At 39.0% G+C, this 25,995-nt stretch overlaps 2 protein-coding genes across 11 annotated transcripts; one reads left to right on the forward strand and one right to left on the reverse strand.

The window, feature by feature from the left end:
- Nucleotides 1-126: 126 nt before the first annotated feature.
- On the reverse strand, nt 127-14,620 carry ift88 (intraflagellar transport 88 homolog). Of its 10 annotated transcripts, XM_084121194.1 has the most exons (32): nt 14,277-14,417; nt 10,612-10,698; nt 10,475-10,537; nt 10,303-10,362; nt 10,128-10,196; nt 9,867-9,920; nt 9,714-9,777; nt 9,508-9,577; nt 9,283-9,373; nt 9,089-9,193; nt 8,905-9,007; nt 8,681-8,795; nt 8,359-8,590; nt 8,203-8,273; nt 7,985-8,071; nt 7,318-7,417; nt 6,844-6,930; nt 6,525-6,711; nt 6,276-6,384; nt 6,016-6,166; nt 4,687-4,802; nt 4,546-4,598; nt 4,381-4,446; nt 4,181-4,287; nt 3,759-3,819; nt 3,581-3,625; nt 3,289-3,348; nt 3,153-3,182; nt 2,359-2,403; nt 1,975-2,022; nt 848-961; nt 127-512 (listed from the first exon to the last, which is right to left on the reverse strand). In XM_084121194.1, exons 2-32 carry the CDS (start codon nt 10,696-10,698, stop codon nt 391-393), a joined length of 2,772 nt encoding a protein of 923 aa, XP_083977320.1. In that variant the 5' UTR covers nt 14,277-14,417; the 3' UTR covers nt 127-390. The 10 variants fall into 10 exon arrangements, with proteins under 10 accessions (XP_083977320.1, XP_083977322.1, XP_083977323.1 ...); XM_084121196.1 differs by lacking the exons at nt 3,153-3,182; nt 3,289-3,348; nt 10,128-10,196 and having other exon boundaries at nt 14,277-14,620; XM_084121197.1 differs by lacking the exons at nt 3,153-3,182; nt 3,289-3,348; nt 10,128-10,196 and having other exon boundaries at nt 14,302-14,618.
- On the forward strand, nt 14,610-25,995 carry cryl1 (crystallin, lambda 1). Its single transcript, XM_084121221.1, has 8 exons — nt 14,610-14,768; nt 15,236-15,343; nt 16,281-16,407; nt 17,953-18,114; nt 18,929-19,123; nt 24,415-24,523; nt 25,348-25,454; nt 25,612-25,995. The coding sequence occupies exons 1-8, from the start codon at nt 14,728-14,730 to the stop codon at nt 25,708-25,710; spliced, it is 948 nt and encodes a 315-aa protein (XP_083977347.1). The 5' UTR covers nt 14,610-14,727; the 3' UTR covers nt 25,711-25,995.

A 25,995-nucleotide genomic window follows, 5' to 3' on the forward strand; every position in this document is an offset into this window, starting at 1 on the left:
TCATTGATTCACCCCCTACCCCCCATGGATCCTCTGTATTCCTTTCAGATATTTAGGTGATTTTATCATTAAAATATATATCTATAAAACTGATTTAATATTTCAGACTTACAAAACATGCACGTCTTTAACTTCATGGTATCCAGGTTTTATGGTGTAGTCATAAATCTTTACATTTTAATGCACAAAATGGATGACATAAGATAACCATTTTTTCCTAAATGCAAATATATATATACAATACATTGCTATTATAAAATATAGTAAAGCATAATGAAGGATTTAATTAAGTAATAATGAAGTATTTTTAAGCTTCAGTGCTATAGTTGAGCTGAAAATGCAGACAAATTTAGTATCTGTATATACATTAGACTTTCTCTGTTGCACACATCACTCAGGCAGTAAGTCATCTCCCAGCTCTTCATCAGCAAACTCATCTTCCTCTGTGCGTTTCCTTGCTGCTGTTCTTGGTCTCTGCATTTGAGGCCCCAATGGATCGACATAAGATGCATCTAAAGTGATGATGGGAGCACTAAGTTGTAATAAGTACAGACCAGACCAGAATCATTTTTCCCTTTACATGAATGAGAAAACTCTTTGCTATAATATAAATCAGCCAGATTATTTGATTAAGGGAATGTAATAATAATTTGTCATCATTTGGCAGATGCATTGGCATTTGCTAGATCCATGCTCTACTGTTTGAGCTAAAGGATAAAAAACGCCAAGCATGGTTTGTTTGGTGAAAAAGTAATTATTCTACCAGAATTTTATCTTTATTTGATTGTGTATTGGAGCCACAACGACAAGAACCTCCTTAAAAATAAACACCAAAGTTGTTTCTCACCTATTTCCTGCTGAGTGCTGGCCTCATACGGCTCATTGGACCCGGGAAGAGTTTTCAGTTTAACGCTAAGCCTCTCACCCTTGGCGCTGGTGCCGTGGTTGCTTTGTCCACTGTCTGAGAAAACACATCCACATGTTGGACTTGGAAAAATGTCTGGAATGAGTGTTATTTTACAGTAGTGTCTGAACAGAAGGGGGAAAAGGGCATTTGCATTTAAGTTGCCACAATCGACAATGCAAGCCTTGCTGTGTTAGAACATTGGTAAACAAAACAACGACAAGAAAAGCAACAGCTCCAGCTTGCACTTCAAGCAAAGCCTATGTGGAACTAGACTCCTAATTAAAGTGAGTTCATATGAATAGCATAATTGAAAGCATTTGTGTTGCACAAAGACAGCGGCACACAGCTGCATTTCACATTTCGGCTGTGATGACAGGAACAGAGCACTGAGGGACAGATGTGGGACCGGAGTCTGGCAGGCAGGTAACTTTGAGATCTTTAAACGTCCCAGCGACAAAACTCAAAGGCATTAAAATGACAAGCCTTTTGCTGACATACAGTAGTTTTCCCTACCCTGTCCACCTAACTGAGGAATCATGCCAGAATCAAGCTCAAAAATGTATCACTAAAACAAAAAGTTAAACAAAAACTGCTTCAGAGTATTTGTATTCATAAAAAACATCTTTAATGTGACATCAGTTCATGCATCCAAAATGGCAAGTAATAGTAAAAACTGTTGATATCAAGCGCACTAATACCGGGATAGTGTTGTTCAGGAGTGTACTTGTGAAATATTTCACTGGTTTATTTGCACTCTGTGCTTTGCAAACAGAAAGGAGGTGCTGGAAACACTCTGTCAGACAGTGAGAGCGGGATATTCCCTGGGATTAGTGGTTTTGGCAAAAAGGACATCCTCAGGCTTTCAGCACATGTTTGTTTTCTGTTGTGCTGTGATTGAAAATATGTCCTTGGATGCTGTATCATGATGGGGAAACTTTAGGCATTAAAACATCATTTTGATATATGGACTAAGCAAGTTTAAGTTTTCCATGAAGCTATGTTTTTTTTCGTTCTTAATCATCCAGAGGACTGATCATCTAAAGTGCACAGTGAAATAGAGTACATACCTCTGCCCTGCTGCAGCACAGGACTATACTTAGCTTCAGAGCGAGAAACTGCAAGGAAAAGAAAGGAAAAAGAAGAAGACAGATCTCTGAAGAGACAGTGGGAAGGCTGTACAGAGAGTCGAGAGCTGAGTGAGGCCTAAAAATTGGGTTGCACCATTCAACAATGAAGATTTTTTTGTGAATAAAGTGGTAAACCTAGCATTATGTGTTGAGTTCAGTTACGACTGCAGGGCTGAATGTGAGGAATGAATGACATCTGTAACAAAGCGTGCAGTAGCAGCAGTTTATTCCTGAGCTGCATCTATCATGCTCGTTGTAATAGTCATACAGGTGGAGTGTGTGATCTCGTCCTCTAATGTAATTCTGTAATGAGTGTAGTCATACCACTGGCTCTCAGAGGAGGGGTATTGATGGGGCTTGAGCTGCTCCCTTTCAGGTGCATAGCCATGAACAGAATAACAGAGATAAACAATAAAAGAGAACAACAGATTACTAACAAAACGAAGATGAAGCTGACAATATAACGTGAAAGAATGCAGGAAAAGAAAACGCTTTCTGTGAAGAAGAAATTAAGTTCTGTCTTATTACTGTCAAAATTAGCGATTTCATGAATGTGATTATATGCTGTGTCTGACTGGCTGTAAATAAATTACACATACACAACCATTCAAATGTTTTGGGTCAGAAATAATTTTTTGAGAGAAATTTGGAAAAAAAATGATCAGCAAGAACGCATCAAATTGATCAGAAGTGACAGCAAAGATATTTATAATGTTACGAAAGATTTCTATTTCAAAGAAAAACGTTACTTTTGAACTTTCTATTTATCAAAGAACCCTTGAAAAAGGTTCCAACAAAAACATTAAGCGGCACACCGGTTTTCAAATTGTAAGAAATGTCTGTAATTTCTGAAGGATCATAATAAATAAAATAGAAATAATTGACTAAATATTAATATTAAAATTAAAATAGAAAACAGTTATTTGAAATTGTAATAATATTTCACAATATTACTGTTAACTGTATGACAGTGTATGTCCTTTATCTGGCTTATTTTCCACAGAAATTGGAATTTTATGAAGAACCCAAATCAAATCCCTTATAAAAACCGACCATAATAATAAAGTAGCTTTATATCATGTCTGAATTATTCTACATAAAGCAGGTAGTTATCATACCACTGGGCTTTTTGGGGTTTGAGCCGCTTCCTAAAGTGATGACGTGAAAATAAAATATTAGAAGAAGAGAGAGCTGAGATGCAGTAAAAGGCTGATGATAACAGTCACTTGTTTGAAAATGAGTGTACTGCATGACCTTTAAACCCAGCACTGCCTGAAGCTGACAACTGAACATCACCTGATATGAGATCCACATCTGATATCCCAAATGAGAAAATAAATAAATAATTATTTCTAGACTATAAACTTAAAATAAACCATAATAAACCAAAATCTATGTGATTTAATCACAGATTAAATCATGTGATTTAGTTTAGTATTAAAGGAAAAGCAGGTGTCTAAGGCACATGCATATTCTTTTTGAAAAATCACATCACAGGACTAGCAGTCTCCACTAAGTCACTATATTAGGGCAGTTACAGTCATACCACTGGGTTTCTTAGGGGGAGTGTGTGTAAGGTTTGATGTATTTCCTGTTTACCAAGAGAGGCGGATGACAGGTTGAGGTTGATGGAAAAATTCAAGTAAGAAGCATGTATTGAGTTAATGAGCAGTATTTTATTTCAAAGTTTAATCGATGAGGTTGAGTTAAAACAGTCCACTCACCACTGCCAGCGCTGCCTTCCCTGCGCCCTCGAGCACTGCTCTCCCTCCCAGATCTCACCCTCTGTGTGTGGGAATAACAGCATGCTGTCAAATACTTGCCATTTCTCCAGCTCTGAATACAGGGAATGTGCTCAAATATTTTATATACAGACCAACACACAGGTCCCTCAGTAATCAACCATAGGTTTACTGGCTAAAGGAACAGGTGAAGAAGAAATCCAGGTAATCTCTCTCTCTCTCTTTTAGTTTTAAACTCTAAAATATGAAACTCCACACTTGATTTAGAGACAGTCGCTTATCCCTCTAGTCTAGACAGTTATGTGTGTTTTTTGTTCACTCCTCACTTTCACTCTTCTATTTTCTTTCCTTTAAGGAAGCTAAAGAGGCCCAAATATAAACAGCACCAAGAGAAATCAGGGTACCTGCTCTCTGATCTCCTTCATTTTTTCAACTTTCTTCAGTTTGGTGGCATAATCCTGCACCTCTTTTAGTCCCATATCAGTGCACAGCCTGACCAGGAAGCGTAGACCTGCCCGATAGATAATGAATGGCATGAGATGCAAAGCTACTAGATAAGCACAAAGAATCAAAGGGGAAAACACTGTTGTGTTGAGCACATTACATTCAACATTATCAGGAAATTTCCGATGAATGTCCTTGTAGGTCTCGAGTGCCTTTTGATAATTCCCTGAAAACAAATGAAAAACATAAATCATGACTCTGAAGGCACTGAGATGACAGCTTATGGCTAAACTTATTAAATGTATTAGTATTGTCAAGTTCATACCACTTCTCCTGTAACAGCTAGCCACCATCAGCTGCCACTTGACCTGTGTTGGTCTGAAATTCATGATACATCATTAATATAAATATCTCCAAATACATGCAGAATATTCATGATAAATACATATGATATTTAGTAACTTACTGAATAAGGGTAGCCCTCTCGAAGTACTGAATAGCTTTCTCACAGAACTGGGTGTCGATGTAATATGCTCCCAACCATTCAATGACACTAATGTTTGAGGGAAAATACCTGTACGACTGAAATAAACAACATAAATTATCTTTTATATAGTAAAATGAAGTTTTGTAATAAACAACAACCATAATAACTGTAATCCATAAATTATATAATATTCTTTTTAAATATCCACTAAAATCTAGACTGCGGTCTATATGATTGCCACCTATGCTTGTCTTGCTTTCTTTAAATACATTTTATTTAATAAAATAAATATTTTTATTTAATGATATTTAACTGTCATCTAAAGAAAGCAAGACATGCATATGTGCTCATATATTTTAAATATAGTTAAATATTTAATAATTTCATTTGAGATTTAATTCATCATTATTATATATTAGTTACATTTAAACAGTTTTAAATACAGCTACTTATTTGAAAAATGAATGTATAAATGTATGATGCCAAACAAAAAAAGTCATCATCATTTATTTTATTCAAACCACATCACTTGAGACGTGACTAATGACATGTCATGTTAAAGGAGAACTCTGGTCAATTTTAACATTGAGCTCATTTTTTTGTAAATTTGGAGTGCTGTCAATACAGAGAACAACGACAAAAATCGGTGTTTCCTACACCGTGTTATCCTCTTTTTAAAATTTGCACCCTGTTGACTTCAATGGGGCAAGTTTTAAACCTGCTTTTAGCCTCTTAACATCCTTGATGTGTCATTACAAGTGCACAGGTCATGTGAGTGATTCCTTCAGAGTGAACACGGGTGAAACTGACTGCAGTAGATGTGAAAGATATGAATAAAAATGATGTTATTTCAGCCAGCGCCAACTTTGTCGAGTTCACGCGCGTGATCATAGGTAACTAAACCTATGCGCGTGAACTCGACAATCGATTACTATGGACTTCGACCGAAAACAGGATGTAAATACAGGTATGTGCACTGGCTGAAATAACATCATTTTTATTCATATCTTTCACATCTACTGCAGTCAGATTCACCCGTGTTCACTCTGAAGGAATCACTCACATTGGCTGTGCACTTGTAATGACACATCAAGGATGTTAAGAGGCTAAAAGCAGGTTTAAAACTTGCCCCATTGAAGTCAACAGGGTGCAAATTTTAAAAAGAGGATAACACGGTGTAGGCAACACCGATTTTTGTCGTTGTTCTCTGTATTGACAGCACTCCAAATTTACAAAAAAATGAGCTCAATGTTAAAATTGACCGGAGTTCTCCTTTAAGTGGTGGTTTTAGGGAAAATGTTTTTTTACCTCATAATAGTACTGGAAGGCCTGAGATTTGTCTCCTTCATTGTCATAGAGGTCTCCCAGTTTGGCCAGCACCTGGGCATCTGTGGGGGTCACACTGGTGAGCTGCATCAGCCACTCAATGGCCTGATGAGGGTCCTCCAACATCTCATATCTAAAGCTGCTTAAGGAATATGACTCTTAAAAAGCACTCATCATACTTATGTCATGATATTTCTTGGCAACTGGGCAATTTTGAATGCTGATGTTTAATGGAAGGATACAAATTAGCCAGCTGGTACATGACCTGAGCACTGTTTCTGAGGATAGCGTGCAGTTTGAGGAAGCAATCCAGGGCTTCCTCCAGCCTACCCAACCTTTTATAGGTCAAACCTGCAATCATACAGAGATTTCTGCTTTAAAAGGACTTACATTATTAATACATAGTCTTGGTCTCAGCTGGCCTCAGGTGTTAAAGCACGTATAATCTCATGCAGTGTAACCCTTAGGATGTCATATTTGTAATGGCAGACCTAAGTTATAGAGAGCTTCAGTACAGGACGAGTCATTGCGAAGAGCCTCCTTATAAAACTCTGCTGCTTTCTCATAGTCCTCTTTCACAAACACTGTGTTGCCTTTGTTAATGAGGGCAGCAGGGTTGTAGCGGTCAGCGCTCATGGCTAGCTCAGCATAGCGGTCAGCCTGGTCATAATCTTTTTCCTGGAGAAGACACATAAGCAGCAAAACAAGAGCATATCTTATTAAGCATATCTGAGAACCGTATTAACACAATGTGATAAATACAGCCATTTCCAGTTCTTTAATGTCAATGCTTTATAGCTCTGTACTCACCAAAAAGTAGAGAAAAGACAGATTAGTGGCAGCAGCACTTTTTACCCGACTGTCCTTCTTCTCAAACATTTTTAGCGTCTCCACTGCCTGAAAACAAAATAAGTGGTTAAGCATATTCATAGTGTTCGCAGTGACTTCAAGGAAATGAGTGACATAAATAGATAATTTCTTTGAATAATACACTTGCTGCTACATGAAATGAGAGAAGCAAGGCAGCACAACACAATATCAGCACACATATACAGGGCCTACTGCAGAAACACACAGGTTCTCCAAAAATAAAAACATACCTCAGCCTCAAGAGTCATGCAGATGGACAGGCAAGAAAACAAAATAAAATGGACCATTGAATGTGAAAAGTGTTAAAAGACAGAAACAAGGGTTCCACACAGACATAGAGCAAAATGGCTCTCTTCTGTGGTAATATGTCAAATGCAACGCAATTTGAGTGTGTCTCCTGTGTGTCAGATCTACCTGTTTGAAGTCCCTCTGTCTTAAGTATGTAATAGCTTTATTGATCTCCAAGTCATTTGCAAGCTCCACGTATTGTGAACCCTTCACCATGTCCACACACCTAAAAAAAGATGGATGAATAATAACTACTTAAAATAAATACTATTGTTAAAGGAATGTCATGGGATTCAACGCCCTCTTGTGGAAAACTTACACTACCATTTAAAAGTTTGGGGTTGGTAAGACGATTTAATGTTTTTGAAAGAAATCTCTTATCTGTTAAAAATACAGTAATTTACAGTAATATTATGAATTATAATTTGAAATAAATGTTTTCAATTTTAATGTTTTAAAATGTAATTTATTCCTATTATGGTAAAGCTGAATTTTCAGCAGCCATTACACCAGTACTTAGTGTCACATGATCCTTCAGAAATCATTCTAAGAAAAAAAATCTTATTATTATCAATTTTCTTCTGCTTAATATTTTTGTGATTATGCATTTTTCATACAACTGTGATATATTTCTTCAGAATTCTTTGAATAAAAAGAACAGCATTCATTTGAAAAATAAAAATCTTTTCTAACATTATAAATGTCTTTATTGTCACGTTCGATCAACTTAATGCATCCTTTCTGAGAAATCTTAATGACTCCAAACTTTTGAATGATAGTATAAACTACTTACCAGTCAAACCCAGCTGCAAATGACGACTCAATGGCTGGAGCAATAAGCTTGGCTGAGGTCATAATGTATTTTTCTGCAAGTGCTTTCCTAGAAGGAAAAACAAAACAAAATGATAGAAGACGATGCAGACACACTGAAATGTAATATGTGGAGATTAATAAATGCCAAGCTGTAGACAGTATAATAGATCCAACAGAATGTGTAATACATTATAATACCTATCCCTTTCCATTTGGTGAAGCTTATCATTCTTTATTGCCTCAATCACCATGTTTGCATGAGTGTCATCCTGAAATGTAAAAAAGAAACACATCAAAATTTGATATAATTCAGTTTAAATGTATGACTAACAAGGATTTTAACGATACACTCACATTTGCAGGGATATACTTGTCTTCATCATCAATACCGAGGGGCACACAAATGAGTTTTTGAAAAGCTTTCTTCATCCTCTCACGGTCTCCGATGGCATAGTAGCACAGGATGAGGTTGAAGCCTGTCTTTATGTTGGGATTATCACTCATGATGTACTCAAAGGATGTGATGGCATCTGAGTACTGGCCCATATGTATGAACACAACTCCAATGTTCTGCATGATCTTGATCCTATACAATAAGGGAAAGTTACATATTGAAAATCCTGCCAAATTGCTTACAACCTGAATAAATTGAAGGGTGCAATTCAAATACACTGACCTCATTGCATTGTGGGCATTTGAGATCTGATCCAAAGCCATGCGGTAAAATTTGATAGCTTTTGTGTAATTCTTTTGCTTGAAATAGATATTTGCCATGTTTACTTTCAATCGACCTATAGTAGGGAAAGTGGTTACAGAAAACCTAAAATTAGAAACACATTTACATCAAAGGGAGTTGAATTTGGATTAAGATATTTTAAATAATATTTGCAATTCGCTCACCGGCATTATTGAACATTTTGTTCTTCACAATGACTTGGTATGTATTCAAAGCCTCAGTGTACATGTCATTACTGGCATATTGGTTTGCTAAATTAAACAATACCTGAACAAAGCATAAATAAAACATGTGAAATTTCAGAGTTTTCAGTCAAGATATGTATTTTATATGGAGCAATGAACTCACAGAGTAGGTCAGATCCAGATTGATGTGGTCTGCAGTGCCTGTTTGTTCTCTCTGTCTCACCAAAGCCCTTTCCTTCCTGCCCGCCTCTTTGGCTTTCTCTAGAGACTGTAGAAAAAAAGATAATTCAGCATCTAAATATTCATCCTTTAAAATCTTTAAAACCACGTATAGCAGTTATACCCAACTATACCCACCAGCTGAAGATCCCCATGAGCATGAGCAAGACAGCTTTCCTCTATCAAATCATTCACCTTCTTTTCCAGGATCTTTATCTTTTCCTCTGGACTGAACAAGAAAACAAACAATTAAACCAAAAATGTGTGTCCGTCTCCAAGTAAAACTATAGATGTCAAGGGGGATCTAGTAAACAAAACTTGTCAATGGCTTGTCAAGCGCTATGAAAACAGACGGACGCATACGTGTCTTCGTTCTGTCTCTCTAATGGAGGGGCTGGTCCTTTTGATTGTCCCAGTGGATCAAACACTGAGCCTGCAAATTCAAACAATTAAAATGAAGGAAGTTAAACTCAGAAGTTAAAATGTATTTATTCAATATCATTATGAGACAGTTAAACATAGAGTGCCTGGACAGCACATGTGCAAGAGGGTTTCTTGTGTGAAAGCACCTCTAGCTATAGATGAAGAATATCCTGCTGCCCGCACTGCAGTCATGGGACGAGCCGCACCGTCCTGTACAGCACACACACAAAAAATAGAAAACAAATAAAATTTCATTGCATATTACATAAAGAGAAAATAAACAAGAAATTGTGTCCCACCTGAACAGCTCCAGTCATAGGCCTTCCCATTGCAGTGCCAACAGGCATCCGTGACTGGAATATTAACATCAGAAATATAGACATAAGAGGAAATAACAAATAGAATCAACTTACTTTACTCACAAACTCAGCCTCGAAATCCCTTATTGAAGCATGAAATACAGTCCATTTATCAGTATAGTCTATTTCTATACCCAAGTTCCATACAAGTTCATTTTCCCAATATTTGATTATCTTGATTCTGACTGTATATTCTCTCACCAATGACCAATCCTGTCTCAATCCTCTCACCAAAGGCCAATGACCTTTCCTGTCCTCACAGCTTTCTTCCTGATTATAAGACATAATACATTCTAACATTCTATCACGCTAACTTAAAAAGCTATTTTATTTTGAGTCAGAAATGTAGTAGTGTAAATCCATAAGCTCTTCTCACCCCATAGGCTGTTCCAATCGGTCGCCCTCCAATAGCAGTGCCAGGATATTTTGCGGTCATCTAAAAATATTCATTAAACAAATGTAGTGTCTATTATTAATGAAATTTGGGTGTGTGCTGATGTGCCTGTGCTTCCATACAGCACCTTTGGCAGCAGATGCTATTCACTTACTGGTGGTCTTCTGCCATGACTCGTCCTGACGGCCTGCTGAAAGCCCACATCGTTGTGAAGATCCTACAGGGACAGGAAAATGATCATTGCATGACATTCAAGTGATGACATTTAATAAATGCAAAGTATTTTTGCACCTCTGAGTCAAAAGTCGGATTGTAATCATTGTAGCCGGTATACAAATCATCATCCTCTTCCTCTGGGACAAGATGCACGTTCTCCATCTGAAAAAAACAAAACAAAACTCATAAAAGTCTCTGATGTAAATGACACATTATCTATCTATAAATTACAGAAACGTCTGTCTGTCTGTCAGTCAGTCTGTGTGTCTGTCTGTTATTCGCATATCTCTCGAACCGTTAGTCCGATGGATTTCAAACTTGACAGGTGTCTCGCTCGCTAAGGGCACGAGTAAGTGCAGTGCCAAGTTTGACGTTGTTTGGATTAGAAATGCAAAAGATATCGTTAAATATATCGGTCAAAGAAGCCCCAAGAAGATTGTGGTTTAAAAATAAACATTCTGACATAAACACTCTGTCAGCTACACTGTTTACTTCTAAATATTATATTTTATTCACGGCCATCATTTGTAGTAACCTATTCACAAATTGTTTGCTCAAGCGTAGCATTTTTTCGGAGTTCACTGTGTAGTCTGCTCCCTGAATCGTCCCGCTTATTCATTTGTGGATGTTAACTGAATCTGTAAGTCACCTACGCTGTTCACTTCTGTATATAATATCTATCTATAAATTACGGGAACGTCTGTCTGTCTGTCTGTCTTTCTGTCTGTCTGTCTGTCTGTCTGTCTGTCTGTCTGTGTGTGTGTGTGTGTGTGAGAGAGTTATTCGCATATCTCTCGAACTGTTAAGGCTGATTTATACTTCTGCGTCGGACCTACGTCGGAGCCTCTACGCTGTAGGCAACGCGTTGGTTTTCATTTATACTTCTGCATCGTTGTCCGCGTTGACGCGCAATTACACTTGCAGAGGGAGCGTGTGAAACCCGAGGGAGCGGTCCTAGCAGACCAATCACAGCTCTTGCGTCCGCGTAGAATTAACGCGTTGTTACATTTTTGGAGAGGTGCACGTCAGGGTACGCCGAAGGGTACGTGCGCTACACACAGCCTACGACGTAGCTACGGCGTGAGTTTGATGCAGAAGTATAAATAGGCCTTTAGTCCGATGGATTTCAAACTTGACAGGTGTCTCGCTACGGGCATGAGTAAGTGTAGTGCCAAGTTTGACGTTGTTTGGATTAGAAATGCAAAATATATCGTTAAATATATAACGTAAAAGAAGCACACACTGGCTTTTGCCACTCTAGCCGCTGGCCACTCCCCCTCTCACACTAACACTGAAGGCTTGTTCGACTTGAACCGGCGCTGCACAGACCGATCGGTTTATGACATCAAAGTACCGCAAGAGCAGATGGCTCCTTATGCTTTTGAATCGCTCTTGCGGTACTTTGATGTCATAAACCGATCGGTCTGTGCAGCGCCGGTTCAAGTCAAACAATCCTTGAGTGAGCACAGCTGGCCCCTCCCCCTCTCACACTGCACACTGAGTGAGCACAGCTGGCCCCTCCCCCTCTCACACTGCACAGTGAGTGAGCACAGCTGGCCCCTCTCCCTCTCACACTGCACACTGAGTGAGCACAGCTGGCCCCTCCCCCTCTCACACTGCACACTGAGTGAGCACAGCTGGCCACTCCCCCTCTCACACTGCACACTGAGTGAGCACAGCTGGCCACTCCCCCTCTCACACTGCACACTGAGTGAGCACAGCTGGCCCCTCCCCCTCTCACACTGCACACTGAGTGAGCACAGCTGGCCTCTCCCCCTCTCACACTGCACACTGAGTGAGCACAGCTGGCCCCTCCCCCTCTCACACTGCACACTGAGTGAGCACAGCTGGCCACTCACACTGCACACTGAGTGAGCACAGCTGGCCCCTCCCCCTCTCACACTGCACACTGAGTGAGCACAGCTGGCCCCTCCCCCTCTCACACTGCACACTGAGTGATCACAGCTGGCCCCTCCCCCTCTCACACTGCACACTGAGTGATCACAGCTGGCCCCTCCCCCTCTCACACTGCACACTGAGTGAGCACAGCTGGCCACTCACACTGCACACTGAGTGAGCACAGCTGGCCCCTCCCCCTCTCACACTGCACACTGAGTGAGCACAGCTGGCCCCTCCCCCTCTCACACTGCACACTGCACACTGAGTAAGCACAGCTGGCCCCTCCCCCTCTCACACTGCACACTGCACACTGAGTAAGCACAGCTGGCCCCTCCCCCTCTCACACTGCACACTGAGTGAGCACAGCTGGCCCCTCCCCCTCTCACACTGCACACTGAGTAAGCACAGCTGGCCCCTCCCCCTCTCACACTGCACACTGAGTGAGCACAGCTGGCCACTCCCCCTCTCACACTGCACACTGAGTGAGCACAGCTGGCCACTCCCCCTCTCACACTGCACACTGAGTGAGCACAGCTGGCCTCTCCCCCTCTCACACTGCACACTGAGTGAGCACAGCTGGCCCCTCCCCCTCTCACACTGCACACTGAGTGAGCACAGCTGGCCACTCACACTGCACACTGAATGAGCACAGCTGGCCCCTCCCCCTCTCACACTGCACACTGAGTGAGCACAGCTGGCCCCTCCCCCTCTCACACTGCACACTGAGTGATCACAGCTGGCCCCTCCCCCTCTCACACTGCACACTGAGTGAGCACAGCTGGCCCCTCCCCCTCTCACACTGCACACTGAGTGAGCACAGTGCAGGACCAGAGACAGAGAGGGTCGAAGAAAGCAGCGGAGCTTAAGTAGCGTTTTCTCTGAGTTCACTGTGTAGCCTGCTCCCTGAATCATGTAGTTACATTTTCCACATTTATTGTATGTCATTATGTCAGTATCAGTATTTGCTTTCTACCATGCACAAATAAAAATGTCACTGAACTTTTGTTGTGTAATTGTAACAATGAGCACTCAAATACACCAAACCAACAATTACTAAAAACACACACAAAAACTGATTTTGCATGGGGACTTTGCACTGCTCCCTGAATCGACGCGCTTATTCATTTGTGGATGTTAACTGAATCTGTAAGTCAGCTACTGTTTACTTCTGAATATTATATTTCATTCTGGTGCGCTTAACGTTATCGCTACTGTGTAGTAGCCTATGCTATTCACCAACTAAACATATCCTATTCAATGCGTTCACAGTCTCTTTCACGGGCATCATTTGTAGTAGCCTATTCACAAACTGTTTGCTCAAGCATAGCCTTTTCTCGGAGTTCCCTGTGTAACGTTAGCCTGCTCCCTCAATCGTGTAGTTCAATTTTCCATATTTATTGTGTCATTATGTCAGTATCAGTATTTGCTTTCTACCATGCACAAATAAAAATGTCACTGGACTTTTGCTGTTTAATTGTAACAATGAGCACTCAAACACACCGAACCAACAATTACTAAAAATACACACAAAAACAGATTTTGCATGGGCACTTTGCACTAGTATTTGGAAAACCAGGAAAGCAGGAGAATTATAAGCATTAAGAATAGAAGGCATTCAGGCAACAATGTAGACACTTTATCCAGACTATACAGTGGGGACATATATAAAACAAGAAACTTTCAGACATTATTTTGAACAAATATGCGAGTTCCTCTGTTAAAACCATTTCTTGACAAAAGTACACGTTCGTTTACACGGCTAGCGAGTGACCATACCGCTTATCACGTATACAAGTAAACTTCCAACATCTGTGGTTGTGAATTATGATAGTTAAACTTACCCGGTAAACAGAACGGTTTGCTTACCGAAGAAAGGAGCAAATTAATGTCCGTATTAAGTTGAACTATTCAGTGTCTGTGGCCCAGCAATAGCTAACTTACAGCTCGCTAACTAAGCTGAGCAACAACACATCGGTTGCTAGGATACAAAGAGGTGTTGCCATAAACTGCACACGAGCGATTTTCGATATTCGTTGTTGCATTGCTTATGTTCGTGTCTTTATATATTTTCTTTTAACATTGTATTTCTAAATAAACGTATAAACTTCTGGGCTGAAATCCAGTGAATTGTCCTTCTGCAAAAATCCTGATGTATTTAGGCACGTGTGAGACGCCGTAGCTCCGCCTTTCCTTCGTGCAGACGGGCACATGATAACCTGAAGTCTGGTGATTTGGGGCTCTTGGGAAGTAGCCGCTTGAGTTAAATTTTTGATTTCTGTAAACGAGACTGCAATGAGTTCATTAAAAGGAAAGATCATTACTGTTGTCGGAAGGTGAGAGTTAACCTGTCAGTTACTTCCAGTCTATCAAATTGAGCAGACATGATAGTAACAGATTACGTTAGCTGAGTGGTCAGTGGTGTTTATAAATATATGTATTTCTCCATATCAGAATAGTGCGTCTGAAAAATGAAGTGCAATATTGAACGATCAAACTATAAATAGCACGTGACTTATATTGCGCTCATTTGACATATTTTGGGTAGATTTGCTTTGTGCAAAAAATGTCAGGGTTATTCTGACAGGATTTGCATGGTCATCAAAGTCTGTGAATTCATGTTTGTCATGCACTAAAGGTGATTGCAAAATTGAAGTTCCTATTGTAGTATTATCAGACACGTTCCTCATTCTGGGTGTATAGATAATGCATTGATTTTCACTAATCTTGACCTATATTTGTATTTGACTTGTTTACAATGCTGTCTCTTCTTCCTCTTTTTTATGTATGTGACATCATAAAGTGGACTGATTGGCCGCTCCTGGGCCATGCTGTTCCTGAGTGGAGGATACAAGGTCAAGATCTATGACAACAAACCAGGACAAGCATCAGGGGCCATCACAGAGATCAGGTCAGTGGAAAACAAGAAAGAAAATTTAACCATTGACCCCTCAGTCAAAATGACCCATTGACCCAAATTCTCTCCCATCATTGCTCAACCTTTGTCAGTGCAAGTTTGTGACCCATTTTGAGGGCACAAACTATAAAATTCAATGCTCAGGGGAGCTAAATAGACTAAATGTCAAAAGTACGTAATGTGTAAAAAAAAAAATCAATTCAATTCAATTAAAGTATGTTCAAATGAAAGTTTTGTTACTATCGGTCCATATCTGTTTAAAGGGTTAGTTAACCCAAAAATGAAAATTTTTGTCATAATTTACTCTCCCCCATGTTGTTCCAAACCTGTATGAGTTTCTTTCTTCTGTTGAACACAAAAGAAGACATTTTAAAGAATGTTGGTAACCAGACAGTTGACGGTAGCCATTAACTTCCATAGTATTTTTTTATTTTCTTCTTCCAACTATGGAAGTCAATTGGCGGTTCTTTTGTTTTCAACTGAAGAAAGAAACTCAGGTTTGGAACAATTTTAGGGTGAGGTGAGGAAGTAATGACAATTTTCATTTTTGCATGAACTATCACTTTAACAAACCCTCTTGCTTGATTCACCTCTTCTGTCACCAGAGGGAGTTGTAGAGCTTTCTGTCTCCTAGATATGAATTTCTAGATGCCCTGACTTGAATGCAGTAATGAAAGATTAGGGCACACAAAAAAATTATCTTCTGTAATGCATGCAGAGTTGCTTCAGTTATTAGGAGCAAATACAAGAGTTTTTTGAAAGGCATAGTTTACAATAGACAACAACATGTCTTTATCTGCAACAGATACATTATCTTATCAATCATAAACAATGACTGAAACACTGTATTTTGACACAATAGGTATTTTGGCAGAATTTGTACACGTTTTGTTGAATTTTTAGCTGAATATTGTGTTTTGTGTGTGAGCAGGAAACAGCTTGAGGAGCTTCAGCAAGCCAGAATGCTAAGAGGAAATCTCAGCGCTGCAGAGCAGTTGAGTTTACTCAGTAGTCATGATGACTTGCAGCAGGCCCTGGAGGGAGCTTTCTTTGTCCAGGTATAGTTTATCCTTTCTAGATTTTCTTTCTGTTAAACCAAAAAATGACACGAGGAAACAGGAGATAAACATCATAAAGCATTTGACATGCTTTGCACTGTGACAAAACAATTAAATGTGGAATTATTGATTTGATCAATGTAATGTGATAACATTCTTCTCTACGCTATTTTTTTTATTTTTTCATTTATCCATCTAGTGTAATATTTAATTTAAAAAGCCGTTCTAGGGACAGGTGTTGCGAATTAGCCTTTTCTATAAACACCATGATACTGACATGGGATTGCTTCGAGAAGATAATCTAGTGTAACTGTCCCTACCAAATAAACTATAAACAAATACACATGAAATACTTGTTCCTTTTGTTTTATACATATCAGGGTGTGTATGAAACAAAGGTAACAAGTATTTCATGTGTAGAGAAGAAAGAGATCATATCATTCCACATTTAATTGATTTGGCACTGTGCAAAGCACGTGAAACCAGAAGAAGTGTGTCTGTGGTTTTACTTCTGAAACTGCTGCATTCCATGATGGCTCTCTCAGTTGAGTTAATGTGATTAACTATTGAAATGCACCCAGGTTTAATTATTAAAATATATTGAACACTTAGGAGCCAAGCCTCTGTTCGCTATAGTCAAATGCTTTATACATGTATATTAAAGGGTTAGTTCACCCAAAAATGAAAATTCTGTCATTAAATTACTCGCCCTCATGTCGTTCCAAACCCGTAAGACTTTCATCCATCTTCGGAACGCAAATGAAGATCTTTTTGATGAAATCTGAGAGCTTTCTGTCCTTCCATTAACACTCAACTACCACATTCAAAGTACAATAGGTAAGAATTTGTTAAAGTAATCCATTATGAAGCGACGTGAGTGCTTTGTTTGCCCAAAAAAACTAAATTTACCACTTTATTTACCAAATAATATTATCCAAAGTGCGTTCACGGAACTACGTCAGCTCTCGAGTCAACCCAACAGGCATGTGTTGTGGTGCTACCACTACTAGGTTGCTGGTCAATTTTTTTGTAAATAAAGTGATAAATTCTGTCTTTTTTGTGCAAACAATGCACCCGCGTCGCTTCATATAATTGAGGTTAAACCACTGGAGTCACATGGATTATTTTTAGTGATGTCTTTCCTAGCTTTATGGGGCTTGAATGTGTTAGTTGTGTAGACTGTCAATAGATGGACAGAAAGCTCTCAGATTTTATCAAAAATACCTTAATTTGTGTTCCAAAGATGAACAAAGGTCTCACTGGTGTGGAACGACATGAGGGTGACTAATTAATAATTTTTTTGGTGAACTAACCCTTTAAAGATGGATGAGGTAGGATTGTCTTTGTACTATATACATTGACAGCAGATTGTTTCTGTTTGTCTCCGTTATGACATCAGCATTTAATGATGCCATATAGTCCTTATATATGCTGATACTGCTGTATTTGCACATTCTTGTATTAGTGATGTTCATATTATTTTGTATTACATTTATTTTAGCAGTTTGGTTTGTATGCTTGTGAATTATGTTTTCTGTAAAAAAGGAGTGTGTATTTGAGGACCTGGAAGCAAAGCAGACCGTCTTCCTTGAGGTGGAGAATCTAGTCCCAGAAAGCGTGATTATCAGCAGCTCCACTTCCTGCCTGATGCCAAGCAATGTGTTCTCTCGTGTCCAGAACCGAACTCGATGTATCATATCTCATCCGGTTAGTTTTTATGTGAGACATACACAAGGTTGATGCCACATTGAAAATGTGAGTCAAATCTTATTTTTAGGCTTTATTATTAAATTTTAAGAAATGATTATGTAAAAAAAAAAGAATAGAAATAGAAATAATAATAAAAAAAAACTCAGATTGACTGTATTTGACAGTCCATTCCTTATGTGTACTTCAGTCCAGATTTTGTTTGTTTTTAGCACACATTCCGGCTTTAGTTTGAACCCCAACATTCTCCATCCAAAATAAAAAAAACATCTAGACAAAAATGTCTTAAGGTCATGTTAATGGCTACAGCTAAAATCCTCCTAAAGATCATCTTACGCAATTGCCCTTAATAACATTATTGTTATTTTCGAATGTTCCCACACCGAAGAAGAACATCCGTAAATGAAAGCATTTAAAGCATTATTTACATGTCATGGACATGGTTTTTCTTGTCAGCCCTGTTTTTTCGCAGCCTGTTGTGAAGAATGGAGTGAAATATATCAGGCCCACAGGGGCATTACTGCACTTTAATTCCTTCCATGCTCATGGAAATTCCACTCTGATCTCATGAGCAGAAAGGCCTTGCTGGTCAGTTGTCCTTCAAAGCGTTGTGAGGCTAATAGTTCACCTTCACCTCCATTTAGTGAATGTTTAATCCTAAATGCCAAGCATTTGTGGTCAGGCATTTTAGTCAGAGAGACCTTCATAGTAGGCCCTTATCTCTAGCTCTGGAAAACACATTGGTACAGTGTCTTGTCTGTGTCCCAGGGGCAGTTATACTGGTGTCATTTCCTTCTTGTTTTTAACCTCTCAGGTAAACCCGCCCTACTATGTGCGTCTGGTGGAACTTGTGCCCCACCCCGAAACGCTGCCTGCTGTAATGGATGTTGCTTACTCACTGATGACGGATGTCGGACAGGCACCTGTGCGCCTCAAGAAGGAGATCGATGGTTTCGCTTTGAACCGTGTTCAGTATGCCATCATAGCCGAGTCCTGGAGGCTGGTTCAGGTTGGTTGAGCCATGGAACAAAATTACTTAGCAGTTATGGCTATTCTGTTTAATTGTTTGACTTTCAACCTATTCTCTGGCAAAATTCATATAGCATGTTAAGTAACTTCTGTTGTTATTCTGACCCCAGTCATGTCCTGAACCCATTCCCCCTGTTTATTTCCATTCAAAGCTCCACTCTCCTATGTAATAAATGCAAAGTATAAAATATATATTACACGCACACACACTTATTTGTAAATCTCGCATTTAATTTAGCAAATTTAAAATTGTCATATAGTTATTGCTGCCATTTTATAAAAGCAAACACTTAAGGCCTGCGTTACGGTGATCTTACCACAGTTAAGGGTAAAATCATGGGGTAAAGACCGATTACCCTTGGTAAAATCATTGTAATGCATTTCTCATTGTTTATTGCTTAAATAAGGCATCCACGTTACAGGAAGAGATTGTTCATATGTGGGGAAAATATATTGCTGTCAAATCTCATTACTCATCTCTGAACAGGAAAGTCCTAAATTAACTGTGTAAATTTTGATGTATGTCTCTGTTACACTCTGTTATTAGAGTGAAAGAGAAGTGAAGTTAGTGGAACAAACAGAGACTATTGTATTTATTAAAACAGAGCATTGCAACATTCATAGTCTTATCACACTCTTGTTTATAAATGATCGATTGAGAGAAGGGAAAAAACATCTCTTTTCTTTGTTTCTCTTGAGAAACTTTTAGAACAGCCAGCTTTTCTTTCCTCACACTGGTAGTTTTGTCCTGCATACACAGTACACCTGTATTACAGTGTATCAAATGAACATGGGGTAGAGTGAGGTGATCCACTTTAAAAACCAAGCCCTTTTGAGCTCTGCCCACAAGCAAAAACAAAAAGCAGATTCAAGAAAGGACTTCAACAAACAATGGACTTTGAACTTTGTCTCTTTCTTCTTTTTTTTTTTAGCAACTGTTAATTATTCAGTCGAGTAATTGACATTTAAAGATAAAAGCACAAAATAGTTTACTCTGTCCAGGGTGTATTATGGAGACATCATCACTCATAATACACGGGTGTGTTGTTGTGTCTGAATTATGTGGTGAACATATCGTGTAAAAGAGGTGTGGTGAAATTGTGTTTTAATATGCATGATGGCAAATTTCAAAGGTCAGTTAGAGACTCAGTCATCTCTTTTGAGAACCATTAATCCTAACCTTTGTTGTAGCTTAGACAGAGTACTTAATGACATTAGTGTTAAGCATTTTGTTGAAATTGTGATTTTGTTGCCAAATGACAATATGTCTGTCTTTGTTGGTTCCTGGAGAGTTTTAAAAAATACACTGGGGTAAAGTTCACTTCTCTTCAGCGTTCACAACACCAGTTAATGCTCTGACAGATATTCAAAAAATATTCCGCATAATATACAACACATGGCCAAAATTATGTGGACACCCAAACACCACACCAATTTGTGCTTGTGAAAATTAATTAAAAAAAATAGGCAGTTGGCCCTCTCTTACAGCTTCTGGGAAGGTTTTCTAGATGCAGGTATCTGCTCTGATGAGGGGTGATGGGGTTTGGCTCGCAGTTGACTTATGAATTAAAACCAGAAGGGTGTTAATTGGTGTACCTAAAATGGGCAAACCCAGGGTTTACAAGGCGGTGGCCACATACTTCTGCAGTACTTATGCAAGTACTTATACTTATACTGCGAGTATGGCCCTGTCTGCTCCTTGATAAAGACCGTTATCCGACATTAGTCATGCTGATTAACCAAAGGATATGCTCAATTATCTCTTAATTAATGTCTTAGAGAATAATTATAAGGATTCATCATCATGATCATAATTTTATATCATAATTTACTCACCCTCATGTTGTTTTGAGCCTGCATGATTTTCTACATGATGTCTTCTAAATAAGATATTTCACAGAATGTTCAGACTGCACTTTATTTAATACAATAACAGAAGAAAGTCAAATGACTAAATGATGACAGGATTTATGTTTTTGAGTCAACTAGATATAACATCTAAAATGACATGGTCTAGATGTTGATTTTACATTTTGAGATGAAAATGTCCATTGATCTTTGGAAATCTGTTCTTCAATCCCAGAGGAATGCTCTCAATGTTTATATAAAGCCAAAACAGAGGTTTCTTACTGAAAAAAAGCCCTTGTGTTTTTCTTACCTGAGAACATACTGTGACTTAATCACAGTGACCAACATTTGAGAGGTTAAAAGTTGAACCACTTGTACTGATTTTGGTTGGTGTCAAATTTGCTATTCTTTTAAGCTGGTCACAGATGCATGTATATGTCGAATAAAGGACGCTATCCATTCTGGTTTTGTGAAAATGGTATGTTATGCTAATAGTATGCTTACTGGGCCTGATTGACTGGCATGACAGCTTTACGGCTTTCAGAGGTTTGTAACCACTGAATGGAGGCAGTGCTGAAGGAAGTCTTGAGGCTGAAGACAAAATGTCATTTGTACTGCATATATACACATTCATTGATCTTATTCATCACACCCCATTTAAGTATTCTTCCTTGTAACCATTTTCCTTCTTTTCTTATTCTTCATGGTGTTATTGTGCAGTCATTGATGATGAGATAATTTAATAAGATTGGTCAACAATATGCTTTAGCTTATATGTTCTGTCTCATTAGTTAATTTTTTCTTTGCAGTGTCCATATTACAGTGTGTGTTAGGAATTTAATTTCTTAACCTACCAATTTTTTTAAATGAGATATCATGACATAATTGTGACATTTTCCAAGTCTTGTGATTTCCTTGCAGTCAGAGGGAAAAGTTAAATTTCTTAAAGGGATGTTTCGGAGTAATTTCAACCTAGGGTCCTTTGCACCATGACCTCGAGCCAAACACCCCCTCCAGAGGCTTTTTTTCCCTTGGTCGAACATTATTAAAGTTAGAGCTTATTTAGAGATATCAGCCGAATGGCTTAGTGCAGACGCTAATGGATCCAAGGATGTATCTCTTAAATTACCCCACTAATAATGCCCGGAATGGTACCAAACTTCTACAGTAGTACAAATAGGTTTTGGCATTGGAAAGTTTGTAAGTACATCAGGAGTTTATTTAAATAACACTTGCTTATGCTACCGCTAACCCGGACGTTGAAGTCACTTCCGTGATTTGGGAAAATCAGAGTCTGCCGTAAAAGTCCTGGCAGAAAGCGATGCATAAGGATGTAGTGTAATGACGCCCAGTTCCAGGAACGCAATAATATTTTGTTGGTAGGACCAGTTTGCAACAATTATTAGTCAACACCTCAAAAAAAAAAAAAAAAATGTGGATATATTTCTATGGAGTGTTAAATTCACTAGCTGTTCCCTTACACTTGTGAGTTTTGCAAAGGACTTTTACGGGCTTTTCACAAATCACGGAAGTGACCTTGACGTCCGGGTTAGCGGTAGCATAAGCCATCAGGCAAGTGTTATTTAAATAAACTACTGATGTACTTACAAACTTTCCAATTGCTCGTTTTATGAGTACAGAACCTATTTGTACTACTGTAGAAGTTTGGTACCATTCTGGGCATTATTAGTGGGGTAATTTACGAGATACAACCTTGGATCCATTAGCGTCTGCACTAAGCCATTCGGCTGATATCTCTAAATAAGCTCTAACTTTAATAATGTTCGACCAAGGGAAAAAAGCCTCTGGGGGGTGTTTGGCTCGAGGTCATGGTGCAAAGGACCCTAGGTTGAAATTACTCCGAACCATCCCTTTAAGAAATTTAACTTTTCCCTCTGACTGCAAGGAAATCACAAGGCTTGGAAAATGTCAAAATTATGCCATGATATCTCATTAAAAAAAATGGTAGGTTAAGAAATGAATGCACCAATGTATCATTTGAAGCACAAATCCATGGGTTCATATCTAGATACAGTAAGAACCGAAATCCTTACAGAGACCCTCCCATTACTGTGTCCTCTTGCAGAGTTTTACTGTCTCTGACAATTGCATGTTTTGGGTTAACTTTTACAAAAGCTTATCTTCCTTTCTTCTTGTTGGCAAATGCTTTTAAGAATTTCAAAAGAATCTGCTTTCTGAACTGTTGAAAGGTTATGACCGTCCAAGCTTTTTAAAAAACATGTTGATGAACCAGTTAAACCAGCATGCATGCCGCTTTATGCATATTTAAATTTTTCCCCAAATATCTAACCATCACGTCAGAGTTTAAAGGCTAATTCTCACAGCGCAATCAGACACTGTCTGGTTTTGTCGGATCAGCCCTGTCAGTGTCTTATGGCTTCTGTCGTAGCTTGTTTTCATTGATTGAACATGTTGAATCGGTGCTTGTCAGGTCGTGGAGTCTCTGAGAAGTGACGTACTGTAATTTGCTGATTGTCCACGTTGGTCGCCGTCTGTGCAGTGTGAATTGGCCTTAAATCTGTGCCTACTACTACTTTACTAGCTAAAAAAAAACAGTTTGATCAACACTATGCTTTCCGCAAGCCTTTCACAGCTTTTAAAGTGATGTTCTGAAGAATTTAGACTTATAAACTTATTTTCATGGATTTGCCTTACATTTTTTTTGTGTGTGTCCATACAGAGGTGAGTTTTTGTTTTTTTATGGTAAGGAACATTTAAAGTTTGGACATTGCACTACACACAAGATTTGCAGCTCAAATCCACTCATGAGTCTCAGAGTTCAGGCGGCCCTTTTGAGAGAGAGCCAGCTCTGGAAAGTAGAGCAGCTGGGAAAGTTAATGGCTGCCCCTGCTGATTACCGTGTACAGGAAAGGCCTCTTTTCACGGTTTCCCCAGCCAGTCCGCCGCCTGGCGACACAGAGATAACGGCCTCGTTGTTGCGCGCAGGAAATGAACAAAGACCACCCTGTCCCCTCCTAAACTTGTCCCCCACTGCCCGTTCTGTATCCAAGCTTTGATTTCAGCACAGTCAGGCAACAGGTATCTGTGGCCACAGGTAATCTGAGTGCAAAGTGGGTCGAAAGCCTGGCACAACTACGCTTACCTCCCTCTGCCATACCATCCCATTGTTCAGAGGACACTGAGTTAAATGATAAGAGAAACCCAATACAGTGGGAGCGGCTTTAGTAATCTTTAGATGGGACAAAAAGGGGGGCAACCTCCGTTTTCCTCTCAGTCAGGTGGACCAAACCTTGTTGGCTGGACAAACTACTAAGCAGGAAGCTGTACTTTTAGGATTAGAAGATCAGAACATCAGTAAACCACTTTTAGAAACATTGTCTTTCATCCAAGTGTGTAATACAGAGCAAGCTGCCAAATTAACTTCTCTTTCTTCTCATCCAGGATGGAGTGATCTCAGTGAAGGACATTGATCTGGTGATGTCTGAGGGCCTGGGCATGCGTTACGCTTTTATAGGTCCCATTGAAACCATGCATCTAAATGCACCAGAAGGCAAGCTACTTATTAACCCATGGATTTTCTTCTTCTTTTTTTTTAAATGTCATAATGAAACTTTTGTAAATAAGCACTGAGAAGTTTTTGTTTTCATCATGCTTGGGGCAGCGAAAAAGCAGTCTGTGAAAACCTACTCGCGTCAATTATCAAACTCGCATGACTTTAATAAGTGTGTGAGAGAGAGAGAATTGGTGAAAGAAACTGAAACAAGTTCAAAAGTGTGTAAATGGGCATGCGTTTAGAAGAGATCTCATGTTGACGGTGAAAATCAGAAGGCAGTGTGAAATCTGTAGGATGACCCTGTTCCCCCCATGAAACGTGCTTTGCCATGTGACACCAGTACTAACATTTGATGATGACGGATGAATTATTATCCTCAGCCCTGCCTGCTTGTACTGTGAGTGAGGTGCTACTCTCACTGTGGTGATAAAGCCCCCTGTATTCAGAGTTTCGCCCTTGTTTCTTCCTTCGCTGTAATGGCACAGGTTCTTGGAAACTGTAAGGGAAGAACTGTGGCTGAACTTTCACTGGTGCACGTCTTATCTGCTGAGAGCCCTTCTAAAAGCACTCATGCCCTTCAAATGAGGAGCTACTTAATTCATGCTTGAAAACTCTGCTAGAAAACATCTATTTGCTGAGTCATTTTGGACTCAATTCCCAATTTGAATGAATTAAAATAGATCTAAACACTTTCTGTAATATGTTGTTTTTAGAGTCTGATCATATTAGATTTTTTTTATGGTCTACTGTGATTCTACTGTATTGTTGAAATGCAAAACCGCATCTTTATTTAATCCTTACCATGTGTTTTGTCTGTCCAGGTATGGAAGACTATCTCCAGCGCTATAGTGAGGGCATGAAGAGGGTTCTTACTACTTTTGGGCCTGTTCCAGACTTTTCTGGAGAGCCAGCAGCTAGAATTATAAAAGTATGCAATATCAATAGTATTTTGTTGTATGGAAAAACTAAAGTCAGTTGTTAACAGACAGATGTTCCAAATAACCACAATTGTGTGTGTGTTTTTAAATTATTTTTTTATTTTGTAATCATTGTAAACTAAAATAAAGATTTGATCACCCCTTTAGGAGATCTGTGAGCTGATCCCTAGTGAGCAGGAGCACCTCACAGCCAGGAGAGAGAGAAGAGATCAACTGCTGATGGGACTGGCTAAGCTAAAGAAATGAGGCTAGTCAATAAGATCATACGTAAATGGGAGTGGTTATAGATCATCTGAGCCATTGTTGTCCTTGGTTGAATATTTCCTTTCTGGGCAACAGAATATGTCTGATTATAGATGAAAATGACTGAACAAAAGCTAACCTCAGAAATGGCATAAGTGTTCATTTAATTATGATTTGAATTTTACCGATATTTAAAAGTCTTAGATTTGTGAAGCTACTTGTTATACAGCTAAAGCACTTTCTTGCTCATGGTGTAAAATTTCACAATTAAAGGGAAAATTAAAGCAA

Source organism: Abramis brama (genome assembly GCF_963993115.1).
Source record: "Abramis brama genome assembly, chromosome: 8".
Classification (NCBI taxonomy): domain Eukaryota; kingdom Metazoa; phylum Chordata; class Actinopteri; order Cypriniformes; family Leuciscidae; genus Abramis; species Abramis brama.